The following is an 11,373-nucleotide window of genomic DNA, read 5'->3' as shown; positions in this document are numbered from 1 at the left end:
CTTTGCTATGGATAGGCATCATGAACTCTTGGAGAGTTTCGTGGGTAAGATACAGAGTAGCTTCTGGTAAGCAACATAGTAAGAAAAATGTCATAAGTCATGTATAAATGTCTATAATAGTCTATTTTTGCTGCATAATGAAATAAATCAGGAATCTGGTTTTGAGTGAAATAGGTATGAATAAAAATATTTATTAAGCATTTATAACATGTAAGTTAAAAATGGCTCACTATTTGGCAGGTATTGTAATAAAATCACCCTTTTTATTCATGCATTTATAACTGCTTATCAATGATTTATAATGCATTTATAAATGAGTTATTAGTCATTTATAAACACCTTTATAAAGACTTTACAAACGGAACCTTAATGTAACTGTTTTCTCTAGCATTTTCTACTCAACATATCATGCTCTGATTTCTCCCTGCCTCGCTCCATCCATCTCTTCATCAGTCAGAACCTCAGAGACTTTGAGTCAGGGTGACTATCAATCAATGGAAGGGCGTGTTTGCTTCTGGGTTGCCTCAACCCACACACACATACAGATGCGTTTACTGAAAAATTGATGACTGGAAAAAAAAACGAGTTTAAAAAAAGTGAACAGGGATGAGAGTGAGACTGGAAAACAACTCGTACCACCACATTTTATCTGCTTCTTTTATATTACATATACAGGAATGAACGCTTTTTTTGGGAAAACATATAATCAGATACTCACACATGCCTAGAGTCACTGATACACCTACTTTATTTTCATGAAGACCTGAACGTAAGTAGTTGGTTTTCTTTTGGTCGTTCATCTATCTATCTATCTATCTATCTATCTATCTATCAAGCTAGCTAGCTATCCAACCCCGCCTCACTCTAGAATTCTAAACAGAAACAAGTTTATGTCATTTGTTGACAGACTCACTTAGACTACAAATTGCTTACTCAATGACCCCTTGTAAGATGAAAGTAAACCTCTTTTGTTCTGCTCTCTTTTATTATGTAACAGATGTGCCGAAGACACTGAACTGTGGGTCCATCTTTCAGAAATGACTGCTGATTACATAATGCAACTGCAGGTGCAGTCTGGGTTCACAAATGATTTACTCGTCACAGAATACAAACACATGAATGAAGTTCTGTTTCAGTTCTTTTACGTTTTAATGTCTATTCATTTTTAAAGAGGGGCTGTGTTGTGCATTACATCATTATTTTTAGGAATTTATAGGCAATCAGATTCAAATAAAAAGGAGAAAATGAATTTGATTTGATTTGAACTGAAGTGATAAATGAAAAAATAAATGAAGACATTAACACCAATATGCTCTTTCACGCTGCAATTGCTCGCAATACAGAACAACTCTTAACAAATGCACACACAAAAAAAAACACAAGGGTAACAGAACTATGAATGACTCAGGGAAATACAAAAGATGCTACAAATGAACTTTTTCCATCTCTAGATTAGTCTCAAAGTCTAGATTAGTCAGCGTTTAGTCTGAAATTCAATAGTGGCTACATGGTTTTGATTGGCAACATGTGGATTTTAGAAAAAAAAAACAGCACAGCAGCCTGGAGGCCTAAAACAGCATATCATCAGTGTCCTGCTGGATTGCACTGGAGAAATGCAACAATTACATACTCACATGCAGGGTAAGAGACGGCTACACTACGGTACATAACATTCAAGTCATACTAATAAAATGTCCCAGTTTTGAATGTAAAGTCAGGGGTTTGTATTAGAATGACACAGCCTGCACAAAATATTGTTTTCACAGAAATGCATAATAAAATTACTTACACTAAGAAAATATATGCTACATGACAATTTTCAAAATAAGTGCTAAACTATCAATTCTTAAATGACTAACTTTTTCACAAATATGTGTATTATGTCCTATTGTAACATGAAAATGACTGATTTCATGAATCAGAGGGATGTGTGAGTTTACACATTTAAACACCATGTCTTTTGTAACAAGTATGGCTTTCTTTCTTCTGTGGAATAAAAAAGGATCCATAGAATTAAAGATAATAGTGACCATAGTTGTCAAGTGCAATTTTCAAGGCAAAAAATAATTTCACATAATGCTATCAAATGGCCTTATGTGAAACATGGCCTTATGAGAACATGTGGAATATGCATGAATTGTCTGATTTTATGAGGCTTTACTGATGCTTTTCTGGTGCTTTTTAGAGATTGACAAGTCCTAGTTCCCAGCACATCCTTTGTGAAGAAGATCTGCCTACCATCTTTTGAATCAGAAGAAAGAAAATGATATAGGTTTGAATCTACCTGAATATCAATCAATGATGACATCATTTTCATTTTTGGTGAACTCTCTATTTATCTCTCTCTTATCTCTTTCCCTCTTTCCCTTTGTTCTCTCTCCTAGATAAATACTTCCCACTGCAGCTGGCTGAGTGCTGTTTGCATGGGATCTTACGTGTGATTCTGCTAAACAACCCCCTGAGTGGAGCTCTGATTCTGGCTGCATTGCTGCTGGAGAGCCCCTGGCAGGCTCTTCTGTGGATGCTCGGCCTTTTGGCCTCCACCTTCACAGCTATAATCCTGGGACAGGACTGGTGAGGAATTACACCCCTACATATGCACAAAAGTACATATGCATAGACCAAAACATGCACAAGTAAATGTATACTCAGGCATCCAAGCATGAACAAAAAACATGGTTATAGCAAAAACAAACAAACAAAACACATGTTGTTATCTATATTATGTACAACAGAATGCACAAAAACTCAAGCAATTACAATAAAAAACAGGTGCAAACCTATAAAAACAAACCTCAGAGGCACAAACTGCTTTTACAGCTGCAGTCTTGACAAGCAACGGTGTGACAACAGTCTGTTGACAACTGATGATGAGATGATTTTAACAAAGCAGATATAACAAAAATACATTTTAATACAATTCTAAAGCAATACAAGTCAGTACATTTCATAGAATTTTTGTGACTTTTTATTTTGTTGATTCTCTAAAAATAACAGGTCAATTCGTTGACAGATTCATTCCTTCGGGAATTGAACTTCACTGGTTGTGCTGTGCATTTTTGATTCACTAAAAAGAACTGGCTCAAAAGAATAACTTGTGTGGTAATTGAACTTCACTGGATGCGCTGTTTGCTTTTGAGAAACAAAAAAGAACGGACACACAAGAGTCATCCATTTGGGAATCAGAATACAGTTTATTCTGGTAAATGAATGTTACTGATTTGTTAAGCATAACTGGCTCATAAAAGTCATTTTAATATATAGGTTACTCTGTTTGTTCATGATTTTTAAAAAAACGTTTCTTAAGAGTTATTTGTGCAGAAATCCGATTTCATTGGAGGCGGTGTTTGTTCTTGATAAACAAAAAGCAGTTCGTAAGAGTAATTTGTTTGGGAATCAGAGTACATTGGCGCGCTGTATGTTATTGATTCACTAGATAGAACCACCTCATAAGAGTCATTCATATGGGAATTGGACTTCAATGATCACGCAGTTTGTTTCTGTTAAAAAGAACCACATAAGAAGTCATTCGTTCAGGATTTAGAGTACACTGCATTATGCAGTGTACTCTAAATGCAACACTGTATGTTATTGATTTACTGAAGAGAACCGGCTCATAAGAGTCTTTTGTGCGGGAATCAGATTTAATTGGTAGTGCAGTTTGCTATTAACAAACAAAAAAGAACCGGCTGGAAAACTTCATTTGTTCTCCATTTAATCTTATTGCATACACACATACAGATACACACATACACAAAGAAAACATTGTCATGCACACAGAAAACACATATACAGTTGCTGCCTGTTTCTGCATCTAAGGTTGCATCAAAGAATACCCCTGGTGTGGTGAAAAGCACATTTTATCTAAACGTAAGACAGACATGGCTACAAGAGAAGCTCATGCTGATTTCAGTCTCACATGTGATCCTAACCTGCATGTGTGTCTGCAGTGAGGAGGTCTCCAGTGGCCTTCACGGTTTTAATGGAATGCTGGTGGCTCTGCTGATGGGACGGTTCAGCTCTGCTGGAGATTGGTACTGGTGGCTTCTGCTGCCTGTATGTCTTGGTGGAGCTGCAATGTAAGATACACACAAGCCAATTAATTGATACCAAACACATTATTCTGTCATTTTCTGCCACATTCACAAGAACAAAATAATTGCTGACTCACTCAAATCCAAACAACCTTTTTCTCACCTGTCTTAGAGCTTTTCTTTACAGCAGTTTGTCTTCGTTTTTGGGCCGCTGGGATTTACCAGTGAGCGTCTTCCCCTTTAACATAGTCACCCTGCTGTATCTGGCCTGTACTGGCACTTCAAACCCCTATTTTCCAAACTATCCTGCACAGCCACCAGGGGCGCCAGAGAGCACCAGCCACACCCAACTCCATGTTCCACAGGTGAGAGGATGAAACAGAATGGCAGAGAAAATAATGAACATGAAAGAGAACAAAACTTAAATTACTTGCCCCTCATGCAATATCTATTCTGTCATGTTATTGATTAGGTTTTATTGTATTGTCCCTCTCGCTCTCCCTCTCATTCCCCATAGCTCTGTCTTTTTATTTGTCATCTTCCTGTTTAGCCTCTTTAACCTCCTTTATCTTCACACACAATGGTCTATTCCTTCCTCCATCTATCTTCATCATCCTTTCATTTCACATCTCTCCTGAGGTCTTTTGAATGACATTAGGGTGCATTGGGCTGATCCACTTTCTTTGACACAGTATAGCAACTGACTGTTATGGGCTGTTTATAGCTTACATATTTATGCACTAAATAGTATCTGTGCTTTTCCCATGTCTCCATGGAGACAGCTTGATCCGGTAATGACGGGTGCACAGGGCTAAAAGATTATAATAAAATATATATAAGAAAATATATATAATATATAAGAAAATAATTTTTATGTTTATATTGTATCTGTTTTTATCACTCACTGTCATGAATATTCAATGTGAAAGCAGCAGAGTTAAAAGCACATTAAAATTGGCTTTTAAAATTAGATCATATTATATCTAGCTTGAGTCAGCAAATGATTCATGCACAACATTATAACATGGGTATAATAGCAGTATTAATATATATCAGTCAATGTGCACGATTTTAATTTATATGCTTATGTACTTGACAAAACAATCTTTTAACATCATTTCATATAATTAAAGTAATGGCTATAAAAGTTGATATGTCATCAGTTTCCTGTTTCAATAGGAAATACATCAGAGCAGGAAAGAAAAACATTTTATAGGGTCTTTAAGATAAGCTAACATATATAATAAAAAGATACACTACCACTCAAAATCTTGGGCAGAGTATGATTTTTTTATTTTTTTTATTAATTATTTTATTTAGCAAGGATGATTTAAATGGATCAAAAGACATTTATAATGTCACAAAATATTTATATTTCAAATAAATGTTGTTCTTTAACTTCCTATTTATCACAAAATCCAGATTTTTTTATCAAAAAATTGAATGTTTTTGAAAGAAGTTTCTTATGCTCACCAATGCTGCATTTAATTGACCAAAAATACTGTAAAAACAGAAATACCGTGAAATACTATTACAATTTAAAATAAAAAAATAACTGTTTTCTGTTTTAATATATTTTTTAAATGTAATTTATTCATGTGATGGCAAAGGAAAATATTAAGCAGCACAGCTGTTTTCAATATTGATAATAATAATAATGTTTATTGAGCAGCAAGTCAGCATATTAGAATGAAAATATAGCTCTATCACAGGAATAAATTACATTAAAACAAATATTAAAATAGAAAACAGTTATTTGAAATTGTTATATTTACAATATTGTTTTTATATTGGTCAAATAAATGCAGCCTTGGTGAGCATAAGCGACTTCTTTCAAAAGCATTAAAATCTTACTGAATCAAAACTTTTAAATGGTATATAAATGTTATATGCATATATAAAAATATCTTTTGTCTAAAATAATACCTTCAGAGAAGACATCGGTAATGTATTGTAAAACAAGCATCATCTGATGGTGTGTTTGCTCCTGTTTCCCATCAGCTCCTGCAGGGGGCGGCGTTGGGCGTAGGGCAGATCTTTGCATGTGGGACTCTAGGCCCATCTCTACTCATCCTGGGTGCTGTTTTCCTCTTCTCACCCATTCTGGCTGTCTCTGGCATTAGCACTATGGCAGGTAAGTCAGAAATTAAAAGCAAATATCAGCAGAACAGTGTTTTGCAGAAATAATATCTCAAAAGTTTCACCTAGACCCCAACGAGATTGAATGGAGACCAAACAGAAATCTGATTTAACAAGTAACCTAAGTCAATTATAAGTCAAAGATCTAAATATGAACTCAAAGATTTCTCATAAAAATTTCCAAGACCACATTATCTGAACAATGCCATCCACATTCATTTTAAAGCTCTATTCTGTATCTGTAAGCTGACAATTGTCTCATGTTTTTCTAATTTCATTTCAAAATTGTTACTTAAACATAATATGAGGATGCTTTTGAGCTATGAAAGAGACACATCTGAGCAATATAAAGTAAATTCTTTTTTTGGAGCATCTGCATGATGGTTTGGAAGGATGTGGGATAGAGATACATGCATGAACAGAATGAATCAAACATTTTTGTTTAAATCTTGGGTTCTCTAGGGCTTTGTGCTGAGTATTCTGGCTGTGTAGCTGTGATTTACTCAGCTAAAGCAGCCTGCAAACAGATTTCCTCAAATGCCCACTATGCAGAAGATGATTATTTGCACCCGCCGTGAGATAATTGGCCAGTTTTACAGTTGCGTTTACCACCTCAAGACCATGGAAGGTGTTTTTACCCTTTCACTCATTCACTCTCTCGTATACACAGACACAGTCTTTCTTTCTCTTTTATATTTTATGCACAGCCGTACAGAGACATATGAGTCATCGCAGACACAAAGATACTACAGAGGTTGGATAGACTGTGTGTGTGTGGAGTAGGTAGAAGAGACTGATGTAAGGTACCTCATCCCCAGCACAACACCCACAAACATAATACACACTGTTTCATTTCATCCCCTGCAGTGTGATTCACACTCACAAACTTCAAAGCTCTCATGTAATATTCCATAAAGGAGCAGGAAGAGTCTTTGGGCTTATCAGGGACTCTGTGTATGTGAGACAGCTGTCTCTTATTCCCCGTAGTAGTTGATTTTAGAAAGGAAAAAAAACCTTTTCTGGCTTGTTCCTTCTCTCTTACCCTGTCTGTGTGTCAGCAGAACATTTAAATTTAATTTGGAAAGGGTTCAGATTGCTAGAGGTTTGAACCGTAGAAGACAGATGGAGAGAAGGAGAGAAAGCAGTGCTGGATTACGGATGGGGCCAATGGAGCCAGTGCCTCAGACTGTTAGGGGCCTCTAAAGTCTCAGGCCGCACATTCTGAGACTGATAAAGGAAGCTGAACATCAGGGCCCTCGGTGCATACACTGCTGTTCAAAATCTGGGATCTGAATTATTTTATTTGTATTTATATTTATATTTATATTTATATTTGATTTGATTTGATTGATTGATTGAAATTAATACTTTCATTCAGTAAGGATGCTTTACATTGATCAAAAGGCATTTATGATGTTATGAAATATTTCTATTTCAAATTAATTCTGTTTTTTAACATTTCATTTATCAAAGAATCCTGATAAAAATGTATCATGGTTTCCAAAAATATTAAGCAGCACAACTGTTATGATCATGAGAAATGTTTCATGAGCAGCAAATCAGAATGATTCGAAGAATCATGTGACACTGAAGACTGAGGTAATGACTGCTGAAAATTCAGTTTTGCCATCACAGGAATTAATTACATAAATTAGTTTTTACTGTATTTTTGATCAAATAAATGCAGCCTTAGTGAGCATAAAAGAAAAAAAAAACAGTAGTGTACAGTGACATACCTGTAGCCATCACAGGCCTCTCTCACATTCAAAGTTTACTTCTCTAGAGAAAAAGTACTGTTGAATTTCTTTAAATTTGAATTAATTAGATTTCAATTTCTGTATCCTGTATGCTACCTGCAAAATCAAGAATTGGAATTAAAAGACGTTTTCAGTTCATTTCAGAATGCGCATGGATCTTCTTATTTTATTTGGGCAAAATCATACTTTTTCATAAGTGGTATAATATGGGCAGCAGGGGGTGGGGACATGGGGGGTAGACATGTGCCAACGGGCCTTGTGGGAACCATGATCCCGCCCTGAATATAAGACTTCCCAAAGATATGAAGACTGTCCCTCACACACACACACACTCTCTCTAAACATCCTCACCATCTAATCAATACCACTCTTATTCCTCCACTCATCTAACCATCCCATTCTCCTCTTTTTTATTGATTAATGGTTCACTCTTTTCTCCCTGGTGTAGAATCTCTCTCTTACTACAGTATGAAATTACATCTGTATTTTACCAGACAGAAGCCTACAGAGAAATAGAAACTCTTTACAAGATTGACAGAGTTCTTCACAACTAGGATCAAGCTGCTGTGTTTGTTGTGCAGGTGATGTGTTTGCTGGTCTGATATCCTAAATAATGTTGAGCATGTGATTGTCCACCTCGTGAGCTGAAACTAAATATTATTTGAGCTGTTTATTTACTATTCATTTATATGAGGTTTATAATTTTTGTTTATACATTTTTATAATTTTGTAAACCTTCTTACCAGAATTTGGCTCTAAATAAAGCTTACATATATTTCCTTAATATTTTCTAGTAATAAACAAAGTAAAAACATAATAATTATAAATTAAAGTCACGTTTTCTGGGACAAGCCAAATCTGTTTACCATATTATACTCATAAGGACTGTATGAACAGGTGAGCTCGTAACCTTTGGATTGACTGAAACATGAAAAATAGTTTCTGTATGACAGGTAGTTGAGGAGTTGAAATGGAATAACTGATGTATCATCAAGTTATCACCAATCATCAGAACCTCTAATCTAAATCTAATCTACAACAAATTAAGTCTACAATTAATTCTTAAAACGCTCCACAGCAAACATATTAAGTTTAGTGGTTTGGTTTCATTTTAGGAAGAGTCGTAAGAAAGTGCAATAGACTAAAAGTGGTTTATATGTGTTTGTCTAGAGATTTCACTAAATCGAAACTGAATAGGGACTCTTAATCCTGTCCCGCAGCATGAGGTGTGGTGCACTGATAATGAGATCTGATGTTTGGCAGACAGGCTGTTCATGCTGTCCTCTCTACATGACTCATAGTATAAACCCACTAGCTAAAGTTAGCACGGGTTCACAACTGATGATCCTGCACACATGTATGCACAAAAAAGGAACCCGTAACCGTGGTGATATTGAAACTAGGAATATAATGAATCTATTCTGGGTCACAGATGTTGAATATAGGTTATAGAATTGCATAGATAGCATATTATCAGTACATTGTAAGCGTTATATGACCTAATCAGAGCTAAGTTATGGAAACACCAGAAAAAATATTGCATGCTTTGAGATTCACAGCATTTGCATTGGAAATGAAGAGCCGATTTCCTGCTGCACTCAAGATTGTGCGTGTGTGTGTGCTTGAGAAGGAATCTTTTAAATCTATTCTTCAAATCTCAAATTATTTCAGTGACACTCTAATCATAAAACATCACAGTAGAAATATAAATTTTCCACACAACACAATCTGTTTTATAATTAGTATTACGTCTACGGATGTTTACCAATTTGTAACAGCTTGAATGTACAACCATGCAAACTGATTCATGTGATGAAAAAACAACATTTGTTTATAAAAAGGAAACAAATATCTGAGAGAAAGAGAGTGAACAGACGGTATGAGCCTCCTGGGTGACATTACTTTCCTGTTCAGACAGGAAAGAGAATTCTGGGTGTGTCCTTCTGCTGATGCTAGGTTTTCATCTCAGTGCTCTTTTATCGGCAGTCCTTTTACTGGGAGTCCTTCAGTATAAAACAATGAAACAAAGAGTCCCAGAAGTACAGTCAGAAGGATGCATTCGAATGTTTCGCACTGGAGCTCATTCTCCCTTTGGTGTCTCTGCATACATAAGTTGGCCTTTTCCATGAACAGGGTACAAAATAGGGACTAATATTTTTTTAAATGCTTTAAAAAATATATTTTTTTATTAAGCAATTTTTCTTTTTTAACAAAAAGAAATATTTCATTAACCTGAAACAAAAGAATACACACATTATACACACACACACACACACACACACACACACACACACACTTCATTCATTTTATACACTGCCGTTCACAAGTTTGGGGTTTCTTGTAAGATTCTTTAATGTTTTTGAAAGAAGTCTCTTATGCTCAGCAGGACTGCATTTGTTTGTGCAAAAATACAGTGAAAACAGTAATATTGTGAAATATTAATACAATTTAAAAATAACTTTTCTATTTGAATATATTTTAAAATATAATTTATTCCTATGATAGAGCTATATTTTCAGCAGCCATTACTCCAGTCTTCAGTGTCACATGATCCTTCAGAAATCATTCTAATATGCTGATTTGCTGCTCAATAAATATTTCTTATTATTATCGATGTTGAAAACAGTTGTTCTGCCTAATATTTTTGTGGAAGCAATAGTGTTTTTTTTTCAGGATTCTTTGATGAATAGTAAGTTCAAAAGAACAGCATTTATTTCAACATTATACATGTCTTTTCGGTCACTTTTGATCAATTTAAAGTGTCCTTGCTGAAATAGATAGTATTCACACACACAAAACAAAATGCTTTAGAAAAGTAATGATCCAGTCTATACCCCATTCATTGAAATGTGCCAGTTCTGTATAGCTGCACCATGGTCAGGAAAAACAAACGAGCAAGAGCTCTTGAGGCCCAATCCATGTTCTGAAGGCTGCTGTACAAATAAAACAGGGTAAATTGAGGGGAAGGTGAACACGGCTTTCTTTGAAGGTGAACTGCTGAATGACAGAGTACTTGCGTTTTAATCTTCTGTCAGAGAGAATTGGGTGAAACTTGCTTGTTCAGTATGTGGATCCAGACAGAAAAACCATATGGAAAAGGGTGCTAAAATTGCTCATGACATATATAAGCAAATGTATTTTTCCAAAATAATACTGCTGAATAACATAACATATATTCCAAAGCCTTGCCTGCTTAATTAGACAAAGAAGTTATCAAATGTGAGCATGCGGCCATGCAAATATCATACATCATATACCGTAAGAGGCGTGTTCTTGAGTTTTATCGAACAGATTTGTGCTGTGAAAAAAATGCAAAAAGAGATAGAAGAGAAAGACGACGTGCTACAATACAAGAAAGCTCTAGGGAATGGTGGGCGGGTAGTGAAGTCTGAAGTATGGTAGCCGAGAAGTGCTAAACAAATCACAATTCTGAAAACAAAATA

The 11,373-nt window shown here is 35.3% G+C and overlaps 1 protein-coding gene across 1 annotated transcript in view; it reads left to right on the top strand.

The window, feature by feature from the left end:
* Positions 1-6,751, top strand: part of LOC107669124 (urea transporter 1-like) — a 24,419-nt gene extending 17,668 nt beyond the window's left edge. Inside the window, exons 2-7 of the mRNA XM_016461248.1 lie at positions 1,539-1,641; positions 2,385-2,574; positions 3,951-4,079; positions 4,207-4,399; positions 6,036-6,168; positions 6,636-6,751. Coding sequence (XP_016316734.1) covers positions 1,539-1,641; positions 2,385-2,574; positions 3,951-4,079; positions 4,207-4,399; positions 6,036-6,168; positions 6,636-6,751 — 864 coding nt within the window. The remainder of the gene's footprint in view (positions 1-1,538; positions 1,642-2,384; positions 2,575-3,950; positions 4,080-4,206; positions 4,400-6,035; positions 6,169-6,635) is intronic.
* The last annotated feature ends 4,622 nt before the right edge of the window (positions 6,752-11,373 follow it).

The sequence above is a fragment of the Sinocyclocheilus anshuiensis genome, unplaced genomic scaffold (assembly GCF_001515605.1).
Source record: "Sinocyclocheilus anshuiensis isolate Anshui unplaced genomic scaffold, SAMN03320099.WGS_v1.1 scaffold337, whole genome shotgun sequence".
Classification (NCBI taxonomy): Eukaryota; Metazoa; Chordata; class Actinopteri; order Cypriniformes; family Cyprinidae; genus Sinocyclocheilus; species Sinocyclocheilus anshuiensis.
Note: the sequence above shows the minus strand (reverse complement) of the source record. Positions and strands in the feature narration are given on the sequence as shown.